The sequence below is a fragment of the Benincasa hispida genome, chromosome 6 (assembly GCF_027475165.1).
Source record: "Benincasa hispida cultivar pf3 chromosome 6, pf3_genome.v1.1, whole genome shotgun sequence".
In the NCBI taxonomy this organism is placed as follows: Eukaryota; Viridiplantae; Streptophyta; class Magnoliopsida; order Cucurbitales; family Cucurbitaceae; genus Benincasa; species Benincasa hispida.
This window is the reverse complement of record NC_143483.1, coordinates 12108142-12134199: the sequence shown is the minus strand read 5'-3', so window position 1 is coordinate 12134199 and position 26058 is coordinate 12108142. Positions and strand designations below refer to the sequence as shown.

Here is a 26058-nt window from a genome sequence, read left to right as displayed (position 1 = left end):
ATCTAAGAGGAGAAATAGAACCTTATTAGATATGATTTGTTCTATGATAAGCTATGCTCAATTGTCTAACTTATTTTGGGGGTATGTAGTAGACACTGCAATTCACATCTTGAACAATATTCCCTCTGAAGGAACTCTTAACGAAGAGCATCCATGAGTGCATTCGGATTTTTCCGATTTTATTGTGACCGGTTTAGTACATATACATTCCAACAGATAGTTATGTAAATTAACACTAATTAATGACATGCTTCGAACAATAAAATACAATTGAAAGAGTTCTCATATCAGTTGAAGACTCTCTTCAAACATCGAACTCAGAAGCAGCGAAAGAACCTCTACGCGAACTCTATCGCCCAACAAACCAATCGGCTGCAGCAGCACGATTGTCTACACAAATGATAGCAACACGAACAGTCACGAACAAGTGAACAGCGGGGACGACACCACCAATTGAAGCCCTTAGTATTCTCGGAGTGAGAATCCAAAGTGTGGTCTTTGGTGAATTTGTTAGAGGTAGGAGAAAAGAAAAATCGTGTAGACGATAAGCAAGTGGGAGAGAATGAGCTATCGTATAGCAAGTATGCTTATCATTTAGAAGAAACTACACAATCGTATAAGTTTTACTAAGCGATGTTTAATAAATGGTAGACGATCGTTTAGAAAACGCAGCACGCTATGCGATCATATAGGAAAGCTAAACGATTGCTTAAAGACAGACGTGCGATCGTTTAGGCGCTGGTGTACGATCGTTTAGACGATGAGCAACTATCATATAGACTCTCAAGCTAAGCGATCATTACGTTTTCACACCAATTGCGAATTTTTGAACTTTTTGTAAAATGAAAAAAAAAATCATTTTATTCTTCGGTTACAATAATCGACTTCGAATTCTCCCACTAACGCATGATCGAATAGAGGTTTTCTGCCAATTATCATATAATTAACCAATTTAATAATTAATGAATATAATCATATTATATACTTGCCCTATAATTTGATATCACATATCTACTATAGTAATTTCTCTTCCACTTGATATAAATCATATCTATATCTAATTTTCTCCAAAATTAATATATCTTATACATTTAGTCAATTATATCATATATAATTAACCAGTCCAATTATATCATATATAATTGAACTCCCTCTTGTCAATTTAAACATTTCAAACTGACCCAAATACTGATTCTCGACTTTATCCAAGCTACCTAGGAAACCTAATGAACCTGTGGCTCGAAGCTCCAACGGTTCGTGAATAGCTAACTAAACTCTTTAGCCACAAAATCCACCATCCGTTAACTGCCAGACATTCCACTAAAGACCAACAGTTGAACTCTTTTTACCACAGATATATTTTTGTGTCCATCAGATATAACCAATCATGAGTACGATGACCCTTCACAGATGCTCATAAGTACAGTTGGGCCAATTTACCGTGTTGCCTCTGTAGTTACATCTCACTCTTTAAGTACCACTGATTCCTCTAATGAACAATACAACATAGTCCAACTATGTGTGAACATCTCTCGGGCCAAGAGAAAGTGTGTGGCGCCATATTGTTCAAACCCTGGAATCAGCCCTTAAGGGAGTTATCTATCTACTTACCCCTGCTTTGGGGAAGGAGTGAATTCCATCTTGTGTAGCTGAGTTCCCAGCTCCCAAATCAGACAAATCCCCAAAATGGTAGGTTTGAATCGACGACCTGGCCACTCGCACCCATACAAATCAAAGGACCGTTCTCAATGGCAGGAGTTCCCAACTCCTCAGGATTGAGGTCATGTTATCTATAGTCATCCTAGTGAAGTGAAGTCTCTATCATGAATGGTGTTATATAACGAGATGTTCACACTTTGTGGTTAGGTCTTATACAAACTCTTTGTATAAGACGCCACCGCTCGCATGTCCCCTACATGAATGAACAAGATTAGACCATCTGTGATAAGTCACAATACTTGTGACCATTCCACAAAGCGGGTCGCATCCGTAGCATTACCAGGATAAGGTTCTCCTCCTATATCCATATACTAGAGACCATTTTGGTTATCACTCAAGACATGATCTACTTGTATGTCACTATATACGTGCTTAAGTTACATACAGATAACCAGAGATTTTATGTTTATTGGTTTGTTGTAAAGCAAATAAAACATACAACTGAGCAAAAAACAAGATGTGAAGTAAATATCATATATTATACAACATAAACGTTCGTATAAACAGTTTACAAACTACAGGACACGAGACTTTAGGGTATCAACCCCAACACCCTCAAGAGTATTTCTAAAACACCTTTCGAGTTATGGAGGGGGCGTAAATCGAGTTTATGTTACTTTAGAATCTGGGATCGTTCTACACATGTGTTAGTGACAAATCCTAAGAAGCTGGAACCTCGTTCAAGATTATGTCAATTTGTTAGTTATCCTAAGAAAACAAGAGGTGGTCTGTTCTATGACCCTCAAGAAAATAAGGTGTTTGTATCGACAAATGCTACATTTTTTTAGGAATACCACATGAGAGATCATAAACCACGAAGCAAAATAGTATTAAGTGAAGCTATTGAAAAATCAACAAGGGTTATTGTTGCAGCTGGTTCTTCATCAAGAGTTAATGAATAAGCCTGCTTCAGGTCAATCTCATCCTTCTCAATCGTTGAGAGTGCCTCGACGTAGTGGGAGAGTTATGATACAACTTGACCGTACTTGGGTTCTATGAAGCATAGATACTTCATGTGAGGCAAAGAATCTGTATCAGATACATATTAGATACCGATACTTCCACATACTTCTCAGATACGTATCTAACGAGCGATTTGATGTATCTATTTTTACGCTTACTTTTTTTAAAGAAAAAAGTCAAACAACTCATCTAATTTTTTTTCAATCTAAAACTGGACAACCTATTCTTTTAAGCAAGAGAAAATGTACCTTCAATGTATCAGTATCCTCGTTTTTTAGAAATATATATTAAAATAATATATAAAAATGATGTAACCTTCAACATATCTATATCTTAGTTTTTAAGAAATTGACGAATTGTCGTATCCAATCGTATCCGTATCGTGTAGCCATATCTGTGTTTATGCTTCATAGCTTGGGTTTAACTAAAACTCAGGTTGTCATACCAGACGATCATGTTGAGGATCCATTGTCCTATAAACAGGCAATGAATGACGTAGACAAAGACCAATGGGTCAAAGCCATGGACCTTGAAATAGAGTCTATATACTCTAATTCAGTATGGGAGCTTGTAGATCCACTTGAAGGGGTCGAAACCATAGGGTGCAAATGGATCTATAAAAGAAAGAGAGATGTAGTTTGAAGGGTTGATTTGTAGCAAAGGGATACACCTAGAGGGAATGGGTTGACTATAAGGAAACTTTTTCCCCTGTTGCTATGCTTAAAGTCTACAAGAATTCTCTTGTTCATAGCCACATATTATGACTATGAGATATGGCAAATGGATGTCAAGATTGCTTTTCTAAATGACAATTTTAAAGAGATCTTTATGTCTTAACCCGAGAGGTTCATAGCCTGAGGTCAAGAGCAAAAAGTTTGCAAGCTGAATCGATCCATTTATGGGTCGAAACAGGCATCCAAATCTTGGAACATTAGATTTGATGCCCTGAATGAAGAAAGTATATTGAGAGAAAGTATCACCTGATACGGGAGATTGTGCAACGAGAAGATGTGATCATCACAAAGATTATCTCAAAGCACAACATTGTTGATCCATTTATGAAGGCTTTTTCGACTAAAGTGTTCGAGAGTCATCTAGAGAATCTAGGTCTACAAGACGTATACATTATATGATCTAGGGCAAGTGGAAGATTTGTAATAAGTATATGGATGCCTTAGTTTATTGTATTTATTTTTAATAATCCTGCATTTTGGATTATGGTATCATGTACAACCCACTGACTAGAGTTTTAGTTCAAGTGAGAGTTTGTTAGGCTTTATACCCTAAAACTCATAGATAGTAAGTGTTATTAATTGACTTTCGTCAATAAAGAGTTATATATGTTATTTCAATAAATGTTTTTGTTTGTATTATTTTCTATTTTGTCATAATAACCCTAAATTCAATAAACTAACATCCAAGACTATGGGTATACATGGGTTGGGTTGGGTTGAGGGTATTTTTTGGACCATCCCGAAAATTCGGGTTGGATGTGTAGGATCTAAAGGAAACACTAGGGGGGGGGGAATGAATAGGGTTGACTACCAATCTTTAAAAAATAATTTTATCTTTAAACAATGCTCAATAAAGTAAACCCACTAATTTGATTAAAGAAAATTTATGCAAGACAAAACTTAAATCATGCAAGCTATGATAACTTTAAATTTAAAGATAATTTAATCAAGGATAAATTTAAATAACACACTAAAATTAAATCATACAATTAAGAAAGATTAAAAAAATAACTAAGACAAGAAGCAAAAAATTTGAAAACAAGAAATAAAAGAGAGAGAGAGAAAACACCTAGAATTATAGTGGTTCAGCAAATTGCCTACTCCACTCTCCAAGACTTCTTCTTGGGTATTTCACTAAGTGATCCTCTTGCAGGTGAGGACCAAACTGACACACAACCCTCTTTTTCCTAGACTAAAGAGAAACCCAAGATCCTTTTTACTAGTTCAGGATCAAACCAATTTCTTTTTCTCACAACCCAAGGTGTACCTACACCTTATTACAATTCCCCCTCCCCCCCCCCCCCCAAAAAAAAAAAAAACCTCACAATATTACTTCTTGAAGGCTAAATACACAAGTTGAGCATTAAAAAAAAAACTCACGAAAATAACTCTAGGACAATTTAGGAGCAAGGAGGACAAGAATTTGAGAGGAGAGAATTGAGAGCTTAAGACTTGATAGCTTTTTGGTGTATCAATGAAGAGTAAAATCAAGTCAAATTTATAAGCGAGGGAGGAAAAATTTTGGCCATTGGATATGATTGCAAATGAAGGGTGGAGATTGAATAAAAATAGAAAAGGAAAAAATTTGTAATTAAGAGAGGAATTGAAAAGGAATTTTGAAATATTGGAATTATTGATTTAGAGAATAAAAAGAATTTGAAGGACGACAATTTAGGAAGGAAATCAAATTTGAAAAGGTTGAAATTTGGTGAGAATTTGGAGAAAATTGGATCAGAAAATTAAAGAAAAATAAGAAAATAAAAATAAAAATAAAAAATAGCCGGATGATATGGACACCATGCGCATAGGGGAGAAGATTGAGCGTCACGCGTTGCATTCTATGAAGAAACCGCAGGCACGTACGGCGCACGCGCGCGCCGTCCGTGCGTGAAGTTGGGTGACCGCCACTTATAATTATCTCATTCGTCCACGGTTGCCACGACACTACCATATCATGTGCCACGTCATCGCCACATCAGCAAAAAAGTGACCGGTTGGAGTGCCACATCATCAATATTGACCATTGTGTGCCACATCAGCAAGGTGCCACGTGTCACTGCCACGTTGGATTTCCTCTCCGATCTTCTTTTATTTATAACTTTCTCGTTTGAACTCCGAATTGAGCGATTCAAATTACGTTGGAATCGTCTTTCCGAGCTCTACAAGATAGTGACTCTGAAACACTAAAAATGTTAGTACAAGCAATCTGAGTTTGTTATCATCAAAATACTTGGTTTAATTGAAGCCTTAAAGCTAACAGGATGGGTTGGCAACCCAAAGAACCCAAATAAAGTCTCTAACCCAACCTACAAGGTTGGGTTGTCAGGTTATAACTTTTTTTTTCTTTTCTATTAAAAATATGTAAATTTATATACAACACATGACTAATAACTAAAATTTCATAAAATTCAAATGCTAAATATCAAATGTCTAAGATATTTATTGCAAACTTCAAATAAAGACAAATATCATAACAATTTTAAAAGAAAAATATTCAAAATTTACAAACTAATCAAAATTTAAACAAAGAGAAATAATTATAATATATTTTATTTTATTTATTTATATATATATATATATATATATATAAAATTAAGGTTGTGTTGGGTCAACCCATAATTTTTTTTTAGCCAACCCACGACCCAACCCAACCTAACAAAAGTAGAAAAACAACCCAACCCAAAAACAAAACAAACTCAACCCAACCCTTATATTTTGGGTTGGGTAATCTGGGTTGTTCGGGTTATCGAGTTATTTGAACACCCCTATCCAAGACTGCCTTATGAGTATTGAACTGTATGTGAAGAAATATAGAGATCAATGTTCAAAATATAGCCTAAAAAGTCTATAGTATAGAGATAAGGCTGGGTACCTTATCCTGGTAGCACTATGAATATAATCCACTTTGTATTTGATACAAATGCAATGATCCAACGCGTTTGTGTATGTGACATTCGAGAAGGGGTATTCTATGCAATGAATTTTCATAAGACCGAACCGCGAAATAGTAACCACTAGATGTAACACCGTTAACTAGTTAGGTTCCTATTTCAATAGGATAACCTAGGCAACTTAATCTTAATCCTGAGTATATTATGAATTCCTATTCACGAGAGATTGTCCTTCGATTTATGGGTGATGGTGGCCACTTCGCCAACTCAATATATCTACCATTTTGGGGACAAGACTGATTGGGGAGCTGGAAACATAATAATATAAGATGAAATTCACTCCTTCCCGCCTTAAGGGTAAATAGATGGGTGTTCCTTTAAGTTGTGTCTCCGAGACTTGAACAAAAGCCCTACCCTCTCATTGGCTCGAGAGGGATTTTTGTTGATTGGTTGGACCATAAATAGGTTGTTCGTAGCACTGGTACTTAAGGAATCAGAGGTAACCCAAGGGTAAAACGGTAATTTGACCCAGTTGGAGTTATGAAACTCGTGAATGACTAACTTGTTGTTCTTGGTCTATATTCGTGAACACAGAAATATATTTGTAGTGAGAAGAGTGCAACTATGAGTCTTCAATGGAGTGTAGCCATAATTAATGAATATCATTTAAATTGATTGACGAGTTTAGCCAATCATTGGAGCTTTTGATCTACAAGTCTACCGGGTCCACTTGTTAATTCACTAAAGGATATTAAGGAGGGATGATTTGAATTATTCAAATCAATTTGAGAAAACTATATATTAATATTATTAATATGTAATTGATTATGGATATGATCTATAATTCAAATTAAATTGAAAAAAAAAACATTTGAATAAGATTCAAATAATTAATTCAAATGAATTAGATTCTCAAACAATCAATTAATAGAGAGGTATTGCATATATACATATGATGTTTATGATAATTAATTATATACGTTAAATTAGATTTAATGTATAAATAGTTATTTAATTAATGTGTAAATTAATTAAATAAGTGTTATTTAATTAATTGTGCAAAAAGGAAAATAGGAAAAGGGTTTGACCTTTCTAAGTCTTCCTTATAGCCTTTTGGAATATATACAACTAGGGGTATTCAAAAAATCCAATGATCCGAAAAAGTTGATCAACCTAACCCAACCCGTGTGGTTTGAGTTGTGTTATCAACTCATTTGGGTTGGATTGGTTTCAAATAAATGAAAATTTGATGTGTTAGTTCATGGGTTCACCTAATATAACCCGAACCAATCCGAATTTATTATTAACTTTATATATTTTTTTTGTTTTTTATAACACAATTATGTATACATATATTGATTTTTTTTATTTAATTTCAATATTTTTGAATAATTTATTATTCAACAACTCTTAAAAGTAGTTTCTTTGCATTTTAGAAAGAAAATTTTCACTATATAAATTGAAATTGAGTTGTTAATCTTAATTCAATATATGAAAATAATTAAATTAGATTTTTACATATTTACGTTTTGCTTCTTTTTAGAACAAAATTTAAATAAATGACCTGATTAATCCGAACCAACCCAACCTAAATATTTCATAGTTGGGTTGGATTGGGTTCATTTTTTAATAAAGGTTATTTGGGTTAAAGAAATTTACAACTCGAATAATTGAGTTTGGTCTAAAAAGTCTTTCAACCCAATCCAACCAGACCCATGAACAACCCTACATACAACACAAGTGAATTGGAAGAATTTATTGTGCAATTTTTTCCCTAAGCCACAAAGAAAATCCTCTCTACTCTCCAAAAAGTCTTTCTCCTCACCCTCTTCCAATAGGCTGCTTATCATTCTATTGGAATCCTTGAGTTTGAGATTGTTTAAGAAATTGTTTGTGTTCAAGATCATTGGAGGAGTTGTTCGTTGGAACTTCAAGAGGATCGTTCTTAGAACTTAGGAATCTACAAAGATGAGAATGGTTCTAACTTTTTCCCTACAACATGCCATTTACATGTTTATTCTATGCATATTATGTTTTATTTTACTAATTTATTTATGTAAAAATCAATTTGCGGGATGCAAGGGGTTCACAACGCCTCCACTGTGGGATCCGATCCCTTCACTTCTATTGTCCTTTATCAAAGAATATTAAAATTTTGCTATTATGTATAAATAGTTTTCCTTATTTTTCTATTTTTGAAAATTCTCCTAGTTATATCTCTCATCTTTAAATTATTTGAATTCATTCATTAGTCTCAAGGTAATTTGTTCATTCGGGCTCTTATTATTATATTTTCTTAGTTCAACAACATAGAAGCGGAATGAAGATTGAAACTTCTAACATTTTGACAATGATATTATGTCTTAACTAGTGAATTATGCTCAACAAGATTGACATTGAAACTTTTAAGTATTAATGAACGAGAAACGTTATGATACTTGTACAATTTTATACAGTCTATGCGAACTCAAAAATCACAAGCTATTAATACTACAATAATTATTTGTTCACAAGATGTTTTCAGGTTCTTGATATTATAAGAGTATAATTCATGGAATAAAAATTTTTAAAAATTATATATAATAAATATATTTTTTGGAAAACGACATGTCGTATAATTTCACATCCCACCAATTGTCCAATAGCTTACTTAAAAAAAAAATTATATTTTTGTATCAGCCATAATATTTTTCACTTTGTAAAAAAAAAAAAAAAAGAAAGAAAGAAAGAAAAGGTAGTATGTGGCAGAGATAGAACCGGTATCGTTATCGTTATCCTCCCCTTAGCCCATGCTTCAATTTGATCTCTGACCGCCGCTCATCTCAAACGACGTTAGTTGTCCGTTACATTGTGCAAGCCACGTGGCATCATTTGGTTTGTTGAGCTATCTCCTCGGTCCCACTTCTGTTAGTTTTCTTGGCGTAAAAGAAACCATCACTCTCCGATTTAGGATTGAAACAGATCAGCAAAATAATCAACGGCTGAAGTTGCTCTACCATTTACGACTACTGTAGTCTGGAAACACGGGATTACAGAGGACAATATGGTAAATTCAATCCTTTCTTTGACTGCCACATGTCACCAATGTAGGATCGCTGGAAACCGATTATCTTCTGTAGTTCTATGAGCCAAAATAACATTTAAAAAAAATGTTGTGACGATTTTAGCCTTCATATTTTATGTTGGCAAGGGGGTTTTCAAAATAGAAAAATAAAGAAAATATTGTAAAATAATATAAAAAATAAATGTCTATTAGATACTAATGTTTAGTGTTTATGGACCATGTATCAGGTCCTCATTTTTCAAAGTGTTGTTCATGTGTCTTGTAAATACTTATTTTTAGTGTCCATGTAATCTACCTCATACTTGCTAAATTATCTATAAATAGTGACATTTGGTGGATTTTGAAAGATCAAATTCCATAAAAATTGGAGAAAATGGATAATTTTGAGAATTTTCTCATTTCTCATTTTCTCATTTTATTTTATTTTTTTTATTTATATATTATATTTTATTTATTTTATTATTTATTTATTCCATATATTTATATTATATTTATTTATTTTAATATTATATTTTAGTATTCCCGTTGAGCTACTCAAATTCACAACAGAAAACTATTTATATAAAATAATAAATTTTAATCTTCTTTGATAGAGGTTGATAAAATTCTATTAGTGTCTATCAGTATTTTTTTTTTTTTACTATTTCTATAAATAATTTGACATTTTTTCTATCTGAGAATTGTTTTTAATATACAATATGAATGTTTAATTTAAATCTTTAAATATATTTACCAAATATAAAAAAAAAAAAAAAAAAAAAAAAAAAATCTTCCTTTTTCGTAACAAGCTTCCTTTAAATAGTAAGTGATAAGTTCATGTTCATTGTAAATTATTCATGACTTTTTCCTTAAAAAAATTATATATAACTTAAATAAACTAGTACATTATTCAATCTTCTCTAAGTTTATAGATTCAATCTCTCTCACATTTATTCAATTAAAATATTAGATTATACTATACTAATTTAAAATATGATTTGTATAAAAAAAAAAAAAAAAGACTAAGTGAAAACTAGGCTAGAGGAAAAAATAAACGTGAGAGAAAAATGATGTGAACAAAAGATTGATAATCAAAATGAGGATAGTTTGGTTGGTATAGTGATTGTACATTCAACTTCAAGTCAGAGGTTTGATCAGTTTGAAAAGTAGTCTGAAAGATTTTCCATTCCAGTCAAATTGGATGTTTATATATATATATATATATACATGGAGTTTTTGAATTGTGGTGCTCAAGATAGGACGATAAGGGAGAGAAAAGGAGAAGGAGGTATAGATGGAGAGAGAGGATAAGACAAATGTTGTTGATCAAAGTTCATAAATGACAAAGTTGAAATGAGAAATGAGAGTGAAAAGAAGACAAATAAAGAAGATAGAGAGCCCTAAAAATAAATAAAGAAAGAAGATGGAGATGATGAGAGAGGAGAATATAATTTTTTGGGTGTCTAATTGTGTTTGTGATCCAAGGCAAAATTTTACCACTCAAAATTGATAGGAGAACAAAAAAACAGAAAGTCAATTTTTTTTTCATTAAGTTTCCTTTTTAATGAAAAAGAAAGAAGTATATATCAATTATTGTATCACATTAATCAAAAGAGATTTTTGTACCGATGATCCAATCTCAGTTATGTTAATAGAAAATGACCTAATCCTACAAAACGAATAAAAAATAACCTTCTGTTGATGTCACAATGCATTATCGCAGATGTCTCTTCCATTACGAAATAATTCTAAGTCCTAGCACGATGTTTTATTTCAATCGCGATTTTTTTTCTTAAAAAATTAGTGGTTAGCCAACTAGTGATTAAAAATGAAAATCATGCTAGGGCTCCAACCATTCCACAATGGGTGAGACATTCCTCACGGGATAAAAAGGTGGTAGAGTATTTTATAACGTAAATAGAATGTTAGTTTTCACCCATGGTTTTATAACTGAATCACTTGATATTAATAGTATGTTTGGAATATATTTTCAAGTGTTTAATTTAAAAAATAAGTCATTTTGTAAGAAATTGGAGTTGTTCCACTCAAAATAGGTTTTTAAGTGCAAATTAACTACATTTCAAAATAACTCCCTCATTATTGTTGCCAAAATAAAAATAATAATAATGAGTTTTTTCAAATACATTTTTTCTCAAGTCAATCAAACGGATTCTAAATCTACTAAAACTAAGTCATCTATACAAAAATCTAGAGATATTCAAAAAATGTGATGACAAAAAAAAATCGATCAAACCAACTCAATTCGTGAAGTTGGGGTTGGGTTATCAACTCTTTTGAGTTGAGTTGGATCCAGATAAATGTAATTTTGATGAGTTAAGTTGGTTCACATAAAATAATCCAAACAAACCCAAACTTATTATGAACCTTAAAATGTAAATTCTTTTTACTTAGGATACAATTAGATATTCATATATTTATTTTAATCTCACTTAATTTTATTAATTTTTTGGATCATTTATTCTCCAACAACTCTTAAAAGTAGTTTCTTTTAACATTTTGAGAAGAGATTTTACATTATATAAATTGAAACTGAATTGTTAATCTTAATTCAATATATGAAAATAATTAAATCAAATTTTTACATATTTATATTTTACTTCTTTTAAAATAAAAATTTAAATAAACGATTTGAGTAACCTTATTCAACCCAATATAAATGTTTCATAATTAGATTGGATTGAGTTAATTTTTTAATAAAAATTATTTAAATCGAAGAAATTTACCATTCGAATAATTAAATTGAGTCTAAAATATTTTTCAACCTAACCTAACCCATCCACGAACACATTGCAAAAAAATCTCTAAATTAAAATGGAATTAAGTGCACTAAAATGGTAATTTGACCCCTCCCACAAAAAGGAAAAAACAAAAGAAAAGAAAAGAAAAGAAGGAAAAAGAAAGACAAATACATATTATAACCATATCTTCTTCTTCGTTGGAATGCTTCCAAAGGAGGTGATGCCCAGAATCGCCTGCACCTCCGAAGACCAATAACGAGAGAGCGAGAGCGAGCGAGAGATGGGAAGGGCTTTCGTATATGTAATTCTCGGTGGAGGTGTAGCAGCTGGTTATGCAGCCCTTGAATTTACCAACAGAGGCGTTTCTCATGGCGAACTTTGCATAATTTCCGAAGAAACAGTGAGCAAATCCCTTCTTTCTCCTCAATTCTACTTCTTCTTCACAATCATTATCACATTTCATCGCTACCCACTTACCCAAATTCCACTTTTACTTCAAATTACGACTCAAATTCAAATTCCCCCATTCAGGCTTTCTTTCCCAAATCTCAGATTTTCTTCTTATTACCTGTTTTGTTTGTATTTGTTTGTCATCTACTGGAATTAGCTATTTGAAGGTCGGATATGGAATAAACAGGTGTTACTGTTTTTGGTACTTGTAATTCTGCTGGTGTTCTTTTCTTTACAAATAGAAATGTCTTTTTTCCCAACCCTTTATGTTTTGAATATCATTGATTGCTATATATGATTCAGAATTTTTCTGCCGAAGTGCTGTTTCCCTGTTGTGGTGGAGCTTTTGAGTTGGATTAAACATGTAAACCAGAAGATAAAAAATTGGTGTTTATAATAAAAGCAGAAAAGTTACAATGATAGATCGATATTTTGTTGTTTTGTTTCATTTGTTAGCTCAAGTGGGAATTATCTTTATGATACAAGGTTTCTTTGAATCTTGATAGGTTGCACCTTATGAGAGACCTGCTTTAAGTAAAGGGTATTTACTTCCAGAAGGTAGGACTTTTTATCTTGCTCCGTCACTGGCTATTTATGTATAATAGAGTAGAAAAGGAAATAGGACAATTGGCATCATTTTGAGATGTCAAAGTGAGCATAACTCACCAACAATTGACATGTACTCTTTTCCTTAAAGTCGAAGATTCAAACCCTTGTACCCCACTTGTTGTACTGACAAAAACACATCATTTTGAAATACCTAGAGCTTCAAGGATACATTTCTTCAAGAATTGTTGAAAACCAGGCGTTTCCTTGAGCATAGGGAGGTTGCTCTGTCAGACTGATGGATATTTTTCTACCGATATTGTTCTTCTTCTTCTTCTTCTAACAGGATGCTAGTTTTTGTATTCTATCTTGCGTAGCATTCAGCAGAAACTTTTGCCATTATTATTGCTTTGTAATGTAGAATTTTATGCTAATTTGCAGCTCCAGCGCGCCTTCCAGCATTCCACACGTGTGTCGGTGCTAATGAGGAACGGTTGACACCAAAATGGTACAAAGAACATGGCAAGTAATTCGTATCAACCTTGCTTGGTCTGATATGTGTAGATGTAGGAAGTTTACGGACCGTTTGACCATGCTAGTCATTTTCTACTTTTGCTCACCTCCATTTGAGTCATTTCAGATCAATTTATACCTTCTACCCTTTGTATACTAAAATGCACACAACTTTAGACACCAGAAATCTAAGGAGCACGTGATTTTCATTTCTGCTTCTTCGAAATACAAATTAGTATCTCATGATATAGGCAGGTATAAGTTATAAAGCCTGTTAACCATTTTCTCTTTTGTTGTAAAATGTTGTATGATTTTGTCTTCTTTTCAGGAATTGAATTAGTTCTTGGGACTCGAGTAATATCGGCTGATGTTCGGCGCAGGACCTTGTTAACAGCAGCTGGAGAGACTATTAGTTACAAGATTCTCATTGTTGCAACAGGTGCTCGGGTATAGAACCAATCTTTCAAAGGAAGCACACTTTTCTTATATTCAGTTACAATAGTCATATTTTCACTTTGTATAGTTAATATCTGAGTTTAAGAGGTCCAAACTCGTTGATTGTGGAGACACATTTTACTGATTTAATAGATCTCAAAGCTCATGGTAGTCTAGAATCATAGGCCTTGGCTTCAAAATTCACAAGTAGCTACTGTGTAAATGATTTCTCGACGATGGGTCGAGTAGTTTTTATTTTCTTTCTTTGAATCCAGGCTTTGAAGCTCGAAGAATTTGGAGTGAATGGATCGGATGCCGAAAATGTATGTTATCTACGAGACCTAAATGATGCAAATAGGCTTGTTGATGTGATGCATTCTTGTTCGGGGGGTAATGCTGTCGTAATTGGTGGTGGCTACATAGGAATGGAGTGTGCTGCATCTTTAGTGATTAACAAAATTAATGTGACAATGGTTTTCCCTGAAGCACAGTGCAGTAAGTAGCCTAGTTATTTTGCTTTCTTTTCTTGCGTAGTCATTAACCATCCTTATTGTATGAACAATTGATCTTGCTCTATATTATATTATTGAGATTGAGAAATGAATAGATGAGGTAAACTTGAAAATCTTTTCGTCTTTATAGTGCCTCGTCTATTTACACCCAAGATTGCAAGCTTTTATGAAGATTATTACAAGTCTAAAGGAGTGGAGTTTGTCAAAGGAACTGTCTTGTCATCATTTGATATTGACTCTAACGGAAAGGTACTGCAGACTCAACTTTAGTCATTGGAATTATTGGGTGAAAAGCTATGCATTTGATGAGAGAAAGAGGAACTGATTCCCAGAAAAGAATCATTTAGCCGGGATTCCAAAGAATTTTTTGTTTCTTAAAGTTTTTTTTAAAGAATTCTTGTAGAATGATAGACAAGCTAGTCTACTTGTATATTGAGCTACTAACCATTTTCAGGTGGTTGCTGTCAACCTAAGAGATGGAAAACGTATACCCGTAGACATGGTTGTTGTTGGAATAGGAATCCGCCCAAACACGAGCCTCTTTGAAGGCCAACTGACCTTGGAAAAGGGTGGAATCAAGGTAAATGGAAAGATGCAGTCGAGTAACAGCTCGGTCTATGCAGTTGGAGATGTAGCAGCATTTCCAGTCAAGCTTTTCAGTGAGACTCGGAGACTTGAGCATGTTGACTCAGCCAGAAAATGTGCTAAACATGCTGTTGCTGCCATTATGGAACCAGAAAAGACTGGAGACTTTGACTATGTACCATTTTTCTACTCCAGAATATTCGCACTCTCGTGGCAATTTTACGGGGACAACGTCGGGGAGGTCGTACATTACGGGGATTTCTCAGGAAACACATTTGGGGCTTATTGGGTAAACAAAGGTCACCTAGTTGGATCTTTTCTTGAAGGTGGAACAAAAGAGGAGTATGCAGCTATAGCCATGGTCACTAGTCTGAAACCTGCCATTGAAGATTTGGCTGAGTTGGAAAGCCGGGGACTGAGTTATGCTATGGCAGTTAGTCGCGAACCGCCTCCATCACAAGTCGCAAATGTTAATGTTTCTGGTCCTTCCCTTGTTCTCGAAAAGCCTGTGTATCGATGGCATGCGACCGCTGGGGTTATCCTTGCTGGATCGATTGCTGCATTTGCATATTGGTACGGGAGGAGACGTCGCCGATGGTGAGGAGATTCGTTTACGGAGTTCAGCAAAGCATCAAAAATTGAAGTTTTGATGATGTACCAATCATGTACTTGGTATCATTAATAACAGTAGGAAATATTGAATGCTAAAAAATCTATATTCAATTATAGAATGCTATAAAGTTCATGAATTACAGTTTATTTCACCGGTGAAGAATGCCATTAGCTTGTAATGGCCATCGTCAATCGTCGCTTCGTCAGAAAATCTCTCCCCACAGTTGAAGACGACTCGGTTTCGGATTGATTTCGATATCTGGGATCGTCTGTGAAGTAATTCTCGTTCAGGCTTGAAAGGAAGTTTCATTCGCCGTTGATTCTAATATTTTATCAAACTATTAATTAATATAATTAGATGAAAATAATAATTATTTTAAATTAAGAAAATGAAAATGGAATAAATCACAGAGCCTGTACAGAGAAGCAACAGAAATTGTGTATTGAAAAAGTAGTGTCAACAGAAAAAGATAATAATACAAAGTGAAGCTAGCAAGTAAAAGTTTGTTAGCTTTCAAAATGTCTATTTCGATTCTTTCATTCTTATTTTAGTTCATACTTTTTTTATAAAAAAATTTTATATAGTTAAATTGGCATCAAGATATATTATCAATCTAGAGGTCAGAGGTTTAATCTACCTCACATATTATTAAAAAAAAAAAAAAAAAAAAAAATCAACTTTCATTCTTTTTTATCCACATACTATAAAACTTTGGCTTATTTTGGTCTAGGTACGTTTAAAATATTCATTTAGTTTCATGTACTTCCAAAATGTCGATTTTGATTCTCATACTTCTAAAACTTAACCATTTTGATTCTTTCATTATTACTTTCATCTCATCCCTTTTTATTGAAATTTTAGTATTACACTTCATTCGCTAAATTTTGTAAAATGTGGTAATAAATTTGTATTAAAGAATTTTTATCTAGGTAGAATTTGACAAATAGTGACTGTAACAATCACTTCACTTCTTAAATGTAAGGCCAAAATGAATTAAAACTAAAAATGCATAGCATTTGAACCTAAATAATATTAACTTTTCTCAAAATATTATTAAATTAAAGCGAAGCTAAAATACATTTCCACAGTTCAAAATCATTTTTCTCATGGTAAAGCAAATATTTTATTGTTCCTCCTAAATGTGCTTATATAGCTTATTAGAAAGTGATTCCCTTAAATAGATGACCACAAATTCAAACCCTAATTATATTTAATTGAGTTTACTTGGTAAATATTTTTTAGTTCTTATACAAACACAGTTGCGAAAGTATTGGTTTGTTGCTGTTGGGGAAAATGGTATATATCATACGGAATATACTAGCAAACTGATTATACCTCAATTATTAGAATCAATACACTCAATATATAATATTTAAACTCAAACTAATGTAAAATGGTGTAACAAGGATAGATATAAAAATAACCAAAGACTACCTTTGGAGACTCAGAACGTTGTCGAGGCACACTTTTGGTAAACGTTGTCCTGAAGATAATTATTTTCTGCACGGGTTCACTACTACAAAAACCACATTACTTAATGTTTTTAAGGTTTTATATATTAAAGAGATAAAAAATTGGGGGAGGTGCCCCAAACCACCAAAAATCCACCTCCGACGGCTCCTTCTCAATGTCTCCTGTTTCCCCGCTATATTCACAATTGTCGCTGTTCTTGTCTGACTTCTTTGCCGGCATCTACAGATCAACAAACTTCGAACATTCGACGAGTAGCTGTAGCAACTCACACACGAATCAGGTTTGCCTTCTACTTCTCTCTACATGACGCGACCTTCCCCTCTAGACCTATTTGTCAATGAACGAACAACCATTTCTCTTCTCCTTGATTTGTTACATCTCCATTGTTGTACTCTTTTTATATTTTTAGTAATCGAGATAGTCAAATTTGAAGTTAATTAGCTGGATTCGACTCAATTGAGAGTTGTCGGAGAGGATGGGGATTCAATCGAAAATTCCGCCAGAGAATCGTCAAACTCTGGCGTCAAATTCGAAAAGTGAATAAGCAAAAATCCGAGTCTAAAGGTTAATTTAATTTTCTTGATTTAGCTGCAACCAAAGCTATTTTTTGCATTCCTTCTTCTTTTATTGATTCTAGACTGGAACCTGGGTTTCGCAAGATCCTATTAATGCTAGCTAGAGTACGATAAATCATATTGGGCCGCTTTGTCTATTTCCGCTATATTAGTTTGGAGATATTTAGGTTTAAGATTCTTGTTGATTTTCTTGTTTTTCCACCTGTCTTCGTATCTTTCCCACTATAATCTCTTACTGATTTAATCGTCATGGTGTTGTTTTTAGGTAAAAATGAAGCATGGTAATAGGTTTTGAAATGCTTACATGTTATAATGCTTTTGAGTGCGAGGGAAATGTCATGTTTTTTAGAATTTTCATGCTCTTAGTGCCTGTGTTTTTTAGAATCTTATATATATATTCTCCTAGTGCCTGTGTATATGCCTAGAACAACCGCAGTTTTTTGTTTTTTTAGAATTTTGGAAAGGGAATTATTGATATTTTGATGTGGATTAAGCTTGGATATTATCTAGATGAGTTAACCTTTGAATCTACACTTAAAAATTAAGAAATGGTTATGAACAGGTTGGTAATTTAGCACAAAAGTGATGAAACCAGTCCCAAAAAAAAAAAAAAAAAGAAATCTGCTATGTTGTCAAGTCGTTGCTATTGTTTTATAATTATTGTTTTGAGTTGATATGGGGGATAGATTTACCAATCCATTGAGAAATTTGTTGATTCAACAAGTGAAAATTGTTAGGTTAAAAATAACTTAGAATAACAGCCAAAAACATGAAGAAACAACATATAAAGAGTTAACTGTCAAAAATCTGCATTGTTGTCGATTTTACTGCTGTTTTATATATATATATATATATATATATATATATATATATAGTTTGTACCTTGATTAACCACAATTTTGGCTTGAAACTCCCAAATCATATCATATTCAACGTCTTTGGATAGTTTTAGTTTGAGTTGAGCTTCACATTTATGGATGAACGAGTCAATTTTTAGACATATTAATGTTTTGATTTCAAAAGAATGATTTAGTTTCAAACTCAAATGTGATTTTTTATTTGTATTTCGTGTTAGGTTTGTGTATCATATTACTATTTGTTTTTTCCTTAAGTTTTTAAGACTTTGTAGGTTGTGGGGCTTAACTTTAGTAATTTTTAAATTATTTCAATTTATGTTGTGGTTTTTGGTATGTTATTTCAATAGATGTAGGTGCTAAAAGCAACAAGTTCGAGGTGAGCTATATTATTCTTATGGAGGCGGGAGCATAGTGAACAAGATTTGACTATGACTACTTCATCTAGCATTGATAATTGTAATTTTGGAATTGTTCAATATACTATAGTCTGTGACAAATGTAGGACAATGACGATTTTTCAGTCTCAAAAGAATTTGCAAGACTAAAAAAACCACATTTCGGAAAATAGTAAATGCAAGTATAAGAGCATCGGTATTAATAAAATATATATTTAGTGCATCGGTATGATATGTATTTATTGGTTTTGCATTGTAGTGTCCTTTACAAGTGGAAACAGTCGAATGTGGGTATTATGTTATAAGATATATGTGATAAATCGTGATTAAAGAGAAGAATATTATCATAGTTGTGGTATTTTTTAAACTACTTATATATATTGCCGTGTAAATATGACTAATTTTATTTTTCATAAAATGTATAAATAGTATAAATTGTATATTTGACTTTTTATGTTTTATAGATTGATAAGATGAACTCATACTCGCAACTTGAATTGGATATAAGTATAAAAATTGAAACATTTGTCAAATTTAACTCAATTGAGTTGTTACTTGACAAAAATCAAGCATAACTCATTCAAATTTTTTTCTTTTAAAAAAAAAACTACAAAATTAATTTTCATATATATTAAATTCGTACATTAAACATCATTTTAATTTGAAGTTTCAATTCAATTTAAAAAAATTTAAATAATAAATTTAATCTACACAATTAAATTCATTTTATGTGTCAAATCTTCATCAAACTTTTACTTTCTTTTAATATATATTCCACCCACGTTTCATGAACATAAGATTTAGATACCTTTTAAGTTCTTAATCAAAAGTGGGCATTTGGTCTAGTGGTATGATTCTCGCTTTGGGTGCGAGAGGTCCCGAGTTCGATTCTCGGAATGCCCCTTTTTTAAAAAAAAAAAATTACAAAACTTTTTTTTTAATGTATTTTATTTTCTTCTTTTGTTACGTTGTCTCTATTTTACCCTCCACTCAACAGTAGCTAAATCCCTCTGAGTAGTAATAATGGAAAAATATGAGGGGTACTCAAGGAAAGTAAAATATAAAACACCTACTATATCAAATTCTCCCAACAACTCCTTATCCTATCTTCTTCCTTCCTTTCTTTCTTTCTATTCTATTCTTACCAGAAGAAGAAAATGGCTTCCACACTCTCCATTCTTACCCTCCATTCCCCATCTCACCTTTCTTATTCCCATTCCTCTCTCTCCACCCATTCCTTCAAATCCACCACCCTCCAATTCCCATCCCACCTTTCCTCCATCGCCGTCTCCCACCGCGCCACCCACCTCCGCCCCATTGCCGCCATCTCGGCCCCTGAAAAAATCGAAAAACTCGGCTCCGACATCTCCAACCTTACCCTCGAAGAGGCTCGGCTTCTAGTCGACTTCCTCCAAGACAAGCTCGGGGTCTCTGCCGCCTCCTTCGCCCCGGCTGCTGTTGTGGCAGCACCCGGAGGCACCGCTGGTGGCGAGGCAGCAGCGGAGGCAGTTGAGGAGAAGACGGAGTTTGATGTGGTGATTGAAGACGTGCCTAGCAATGCTAGAATTGCAGTGATTAAGGCAGTGAGGGCATTGACAAGCTTGGCTTTGAAGGAAGCCAAAGAACTCATTGAAGGCCTACCTAAGAAGTTCAAGGAAGGGGTTTCCAAAGAAGAGGCTGAAGATGCCAAGAAACAGCTTGAAGAAGCTGGAGCTAAAATCGCCATTGTATAACGTCCGAAAAAGAGGAGTTAATTTGTTTTAGAGAAACTTACTCAATCTTGCGGATTTTCCCATATATTTTGTTGTTCTGACATATGCCCACTTGGAATCTTGCTTGTTTTTATGCTGCTATTCGCCAAAATGTTGCCTTGTTCTTCTTCTTATTCTTCCTTCATTGGGTCTGTAAAATTACATAAACTTGTAATTCAACGTCTATTTTCTGTGAAATTCCATACAAAATACCTGTTTTCTAGATAGAAGAGAACGGTTTTAGCTAATATCTCACATGGAGAGGATGTCTCACCAATTCCCAAATGGGTCATCAATCAATTTTTAACAAACAATGTCTGTACGCTTGAAAAAATCACAACACGAATACAAATCAACGACGAATTGGCAACTTTTGCACGCTAAATACACAAGACGCTCACCAAAAGTTTCTTATTTATAAACAAGATTGATCAAATAAAATCAAAGATGTTGCGAGTTTTAACGGCTGGAAGGTCAGTCGTCGACGGGATCTTCGGGTGTCTCGTCCTCCCTGCGTTTAATTGTAATGACAGGGCACTCGGCATGTTTTGCACAGAATTCACTTACGGTGCCCACAAAAACCCTGCAGACAACCATAAGAAGAATTTCCAGGCAGTTAGGTCTCAATTCCATAAAGGTCATGATAACGGGACTATATCAATTACGTTTGAGAACTCCCCTTAGTTTAGATAAACCCCCCAACAATAATAAAAATAACCCTCATTAACGAATTGATAAACAACTCCAAGAAAGCCAAACGGATTTTGATAAGGCATATCGGGTCAATAATAAACAGTCTCGGGACAGCTCTAAGACTGGAGATTGGAAGAAATGAAAACATGTATCTTGTACTTGAGAATCAGTAATAAGCGCTAATAAATTAAAACTAGAGCATACTTTTTGAATGGGCCAAGCCCCCTGCTTCCCACAACTAGAAAATCAGGTTGCACGCGTTTTGCCTCTAGGCAAATTACTTCAGTTGGATCGCCTTTCTTAAGCCAAGATTCACAAGCAACCTACAAAATTGGGAAACGATTACTGCAAAACAAATGAACACGACTAACTTGCAAAAGAACTATGCAAGTAACACAGAAAATGACAACTGTGTTTAAAAATTGAAAAAAGAAGAAAACAAAAATGATCCAAAATTGCCTTCTTTTTTGTGTGTTTAAACAGACACGGTAATATTGTTTGGTTTTTAAGGATATGAACAGCATGTAAAGGGTGACTGAATAATTTACATATTTAGATTGACAGATCACTCCAGCATGAAAAGTCATATAAACATGAATTACATTACCCCGATTTCGTGACATCTAGTGACAAAGTACTCCAGTAGATGAAGCCCTCTTGCATTGTCCCTTTGCTTCAACTCTTTAAAATCATCAGGTGATGCGAAGATACTATCTACGTCATCAAAACCTACAAAAAATCAAATGAGCAGAGTACTGCTGTGGTTAGTAGTTATTTTTTAACATATGATATATGAATCAGTATCATTTTGAAATATCGTACGCTGTCATCCTACATCAGTTCTCATTGTAGTTATATAAGAAAAAAAAGAGAATTATTGGAGAGATGGGAGAAGTTGTCCAGAAGGTCAAATTACTGAACGTGTCCCAAGAGGTGCAGCAGCATTATACTAACACTGCAAAAAAAAAAAAAAAAGTTGATCCACTTTCCCAAGTCATCGTATGGTACCTACTAACGAAACCCGGTAAACATTATGTTGAGAACTATTGCAGAACAGTGTGAGAGATGGTTTTCCTCAAAAAGGGCCAGTGAACTTAAGGTTTCATAAAGAGGGTAAAAGTAATTAATATGACCACACGAAAATTATCAATTGCCAATTTATCGTGTACAAATTGCTTGTCTATGATATTTATGGTAAGTATTATTGCTAACTGCAAGACATCCAAATATGACCAAAACATTCACAAACCAAATGCAAAACTCAAGGAAGTCCATGCATCAAATTAGCCTCAGTGTGATGTCTGATTATCAAACATAACATTGAATTTGGGATGACTTTTGAGAAAAAAAAAATGTTTTTAGGTTAAAGCACACTCCTAAAAGTGCTTATACAAGAAATACTAAAAGGCATATTGAGTAAGTTTTTTAGTGCTTTTAGAATTTTTAAAATTACTTCTGATAATCAAACGAAAACTAATTCTGAAAAGTACTTATGATGGGTTAAACGCACGTTTCACCCTCTCAAAAGGCATCCTGAACTTATTCTAAGAAAAACATCCAATTACGGCAGAAAATTCAAATTCGGAAACCAAGTACCAAGCTCAGGGGAAGCACAAACATCAAATTTTAAGCAAAGTGTTTCTCTACAGAATATCTACGAAAATAAATTAATTAATTAATAAAATAAAATAAAATAAAGCTCTTTAAGTGAATTGGAACTAAATCGTTTGGTTTTTTAATTTTATTATTTTAAATTTCGGGCATGTTTGGAACATGGGAGCATGCCATCAGACCTTATTACGAGAACAGGATAACAGGGTATACCTCTGTTTATGAGTCCTTAAGTTCAATAGAACTCGGGGGATGTTAAGGCACATTGAAAACATGCTTAGAAGAGAAAATGAAGGAAAAGACACTAACAATTCTTCAATAATAGTATTAAGAAATAAATAAACACCTGGTAAAAACTAAACAGGCGGCAAAAGACTAGAATAGGACAGGGATAAGTTTACTTTATGAATTCAATGAAGTTATGTGAAGACATAAAGATTAATATTTAACATAGAAGTTTTTTATTTGTGGTGATTGTTTATTGTTTGTAGGACATTTGATCATATTTTACAGTAGGAGACAGATGCATGCTTAGAGGAAGAGGAATCAAGTCCACTTAAAATTAAAGATAGCAACAGTTCACATGTATTATATCTAGTGGTTGTACAGAACTTTGTGTATAATTCTAAAGAAGATATAACATAGAGTTGTGTGAGTGAATTGTAAAAATTAGCATTAGTCCACAGTTGGAAACATGAAATCACTGTTAACATGTCTGATAGATTCAAAAGAACTACGACAACTAGGCCTGCTCTACAATACTAGTCGTCAGTGAAAACAAACTAAGAAAAGCAAGATTTCAAAGGCGGTTATCGAAACACATTTTCTAAGTTACTTTGTTTTAGAAAAACTAAAAGACTAGTTATTAAATCAAGTTTATCGATCAACCACTTGATCTTCCTTACATCCAAAACGAATTCGATTCAATCGGTCTCTGCTAAGGCCATGTTCTAAACTTTCTTTTCTTTTCTTTTGATAAGAAACATCAGGAACTTCATTCTGAAAAAGGAAAAATCAGCCTAAGGACAGGAGTAGGGAGAACCTCCCCACACCCCGGAACTAGTGCCTGCCAATTGTTAATGGGCCATGTTCTAAACTTCTATAAAATGGTTTGTGTGAAGCGTTTGTATCTCACATCCATATCTGAACCAGATAAAGTTATCATCAACAAGAATAGAAATAAAAGCAGGAAGCATGTGCTGCAATACTGCAAGAAAACAATAAGTTGTCTTTTTATTTATTTAAAGAACTTTTGCTTTTCAAAAAGCTACTCTTAACTAACTTAAAACATTTTTCAAAATTTTCGAAGGCAGCAAGTGAACATAGATTTCATAAGAAGAAAATATTACGACAAAAAAAGCATGTATTTCCCCCAACAATGTTAATGGAAAAAATAGTTTAATCAATTACCATCAGAAAATGAATATATAAAAATTCATCACCTAACAGGAAAAATACATCGAGAAAAGGACAGAGGAAGCTCGTTTCCTATTCATAGATTCCAAACTTCAAGAACTTTCAAAACAGAGAATCCATCGTGCACATGCAAATCATCTAAATCAGTCATCAGTGCGATCGCTGGACATCTTATCAACTAATTTACAAAATTTCAGATCAACTAAGACGACTGCATGGTAGCAGAACAGAATTTAGGGCATAGATTACATTAAAGACTTATAAACCGCACTTTAACACCTTCTAGACTTAATACGTGACTGCGTACGCCCTTACAAACACTTACAAAACAAGAATACCTTCTCAGCTCCAAAATAAGCCAAAATCGATCAAATTAAAGGCCGGAGTTGATCTAAGGAAGCTCAGATTCCACAAGGCAGGAAACAAGTAACAGAATAACATCGCATTTCAGATAGTGATTGGCGATACAGAAAAGAAAGAGAGAGAGAGTAAAGAAACGAACCGTCTTCGTCAGGCACAAGGACATGGAGGAAGAGGAACTTGAAACCAGAGGTGTTGGAACGGACGATCTTCTGGAGAGTCCATTCGAAGGCTCGTTTGCTGCTAATGGAAGGGTGTGGATAGCCTTTGATGGTTGACTGATTCACAGCAACCATTATTCGAGTCTGTTCTCCCTCCATTAATGGCTTCTTCTTCTTCGCAACAAGCTCTCTCTCCTCTAACGATGTTTCTCGCTCTCTCTCGAGTCTCGAAGCTTAATGGTGCGCCTGGATTCTGCTGTTTGGGCAACCCCACAATTTATCGTCTTCCAGTTCCATTAAAGAATGCCCCCACTTTTTTTTTCCTTTTTTTAAAAAAAAAAATATGTGTAATAATTTATTTCTTAAAATTCATAAAATTTTATTCGTAATAATTAAGACATCCAATCTTAAATTTTGTAATGGTTTAGTTTTTTTTTAAGAAAATATAATGATTTAGTCGAAAAATATAGTTAAAATTAAATGGAATTTCTTTCAGGATAACTTACACAAATTTTGTTTTTAATTTAAAAACTAGGCCTATTTAATAATCATATTGTTTTTTTTTCCAAATTAAGTTTTTTTAATTTTATATCAATATTGTTACTATTTTTTTTAAAATTATATTTCAGTGACCTACTTGACACAAAGTTAAAAATTCATAAATGATAGAATTACTACACATTTTTTAAATTCAATGATCTATTAGACGCAAATTAAAAGTTGAAATGATTTATTAAACGTTTCTTAAGTTTTTAAGATACCAACTTAAAAATTTTGAGACTAATTAAACTCGTAATTGATTGTAGATCAAGTATTAAATTTCTATAGACATATTTTATTAAGCTGATTTAGACATATTGAGTATTTCATCTAAATAAGAAATGAAAGGTGACATTCACTATATACATCATGAAAAAAATATCTGAAGTAAATAAATAAACAAACAAATATATATATATATATATATATATATAATTAAAATAAACTGTTACTTCCTTGATTT

At 33.3% G+C, this 26058-nt stretch overlaps 3 protein-coding genes, 1 long non-coding RNA gene and 1 other non-coding gene across 5 annotated transcripts; 4 read left to right on the top strand and 1 right to left on the bottom strand.

The window, feature by feature from the left end:
* Window positions 1-12257: 12257 nt before the first annotated feature.
* Window positions 12258-15909, top strand: MDAR4 (monodehydroascorbate reductase 4). Its single transcript, XM_039034670.2, has 7 exons — window positions 12258-12509; window positions 13066-13117; window positions 13547-13627; window positions 13947-14065; window positions 14329-14548; window positions 14696-14814; window positions 15020-15909. The coding sequence occupies exons 1-7, from the start codon at window positions 12390-12392 to the stop codon at window positions 15749-15751; spliced, it is 1443 nt and encodes a 480-aa protein (XP_038890598.1). The 5' UTR covers window positions 12258-12389; the 3' UTR covers window positions 15752-15909.
* A 1254-nt stretch (window positions 15910-17163) lies between these two features.
* On the top strand, window positions 17164-19286 carry LOC120080143 (uncharacterized). The gene is made up of 2 exons (XR_005482432.2): window positions 17164-17516; window positions 19016-19286. It is a non-coding gene; the product is annotated as an uncharacterized LOC120080143 (long non-coding RNA).
* A 608-nt stretch (window positions 19287-19894) lies between these two features.
* Window positions 19895-19966, top strand: TRNAP-UGG (transfer RNA proline (anticodon UGG)). Its single transcript has one exon. It is a non-coding gene; the product is annotated as a tRNA-Pro (tRNA).
* Window positions 19967-20168: 202 nt separating this feature from the next.
* LOC120080093 (Adenine nucleotide alpha hydrolases-like superfamily protein) lies at window positions 20169-25366 on the bottom strand. The gene is made up of 4 exons (XM_039034649.2): window positions 25037-25366; window positions 22115-22236; window positions 21712-21830; window positions 20169-21397 (listed from the first exon to the last, which is right to left on the bottom strand). Exons 1-4 carry the CDS (start codon window positions 25212-25214, stop codon window positions 21289-21291), a joined length of 528 nt encoding a protein of 175 aa, XP_038890577.1. The 5' UTR covers window positions 25215-25366; the 3' UTR covers window positions 20169-21288.
* Window positions 20221-21012, top strand: LOC120080092 (large ribosomal subunit protein bL12c-like). The gene has a single exon (XM_039034648.2). It carries the CDS (start codon window positions 20221-20223, stop codon window positions 20794-20796), a length of 576 nt encoding a protein of 191 aa, XP_038890576.1. The 3' UTR covers window positions 20797-21012.
* Window positions 25367-26058: the final 692 nt, after the last annotated feature.

Excerpts from the sequence above, each read along its gene's own strand:
- MDAR4 (XM_039034670.2), top strand. The coding sequence starts at position 12,390 with ATGGGAAGGGCTTTCGTATATGTAATTCTCGGTGGAGGTGTAGCAGCT. Across the intron at positions 13,118-13,546 it reads AGGGTATTTACTTCCAGAAG|CTCCAGCGCGCCTTCCAGCA; the intron begins GTAGGACTTTTT and ends GCTAATTTGCAG. Across the intron at positions 14,066-14,328 it reads TTGTTGCAACAGGTGCTCGG|GCTTTGAAGCTCGAAGAATT; the intron begins GTATAGAACCAA and ends CTTTGAATCCAG.
- LOC120080092 (XM_039034648.2), top strand. The coding sequence starts at position 20,221 with ATGGCTTCCACACTCTCCATTCTTACCCTCCATTCCCCATCTCACCTT.
- LOC120080093 (XM_039034649.2), bottom strand. The coding sequence starts at position 25,214 with ATGGAGGGAGAACAGACTCGAATAATGGTTGCTGTGAATCAGTCAACC. Across the intron at positions 22,237-25,036 it reads CCTTGTGCCTGACGAAGACG|GTTTTGATGACGTAGATAGT; the intron begins GTTCGTTTCTTT and ends GATTTTTTGTAG. Across the intron at positions 21,398-21,711 it reads GGGCTTGGCCCATTCAAAAA|GGTTTTTGTGGGCACCGTAA; the intron begins GTATGCTCTAGT and ends GGTTGTCTGCAG.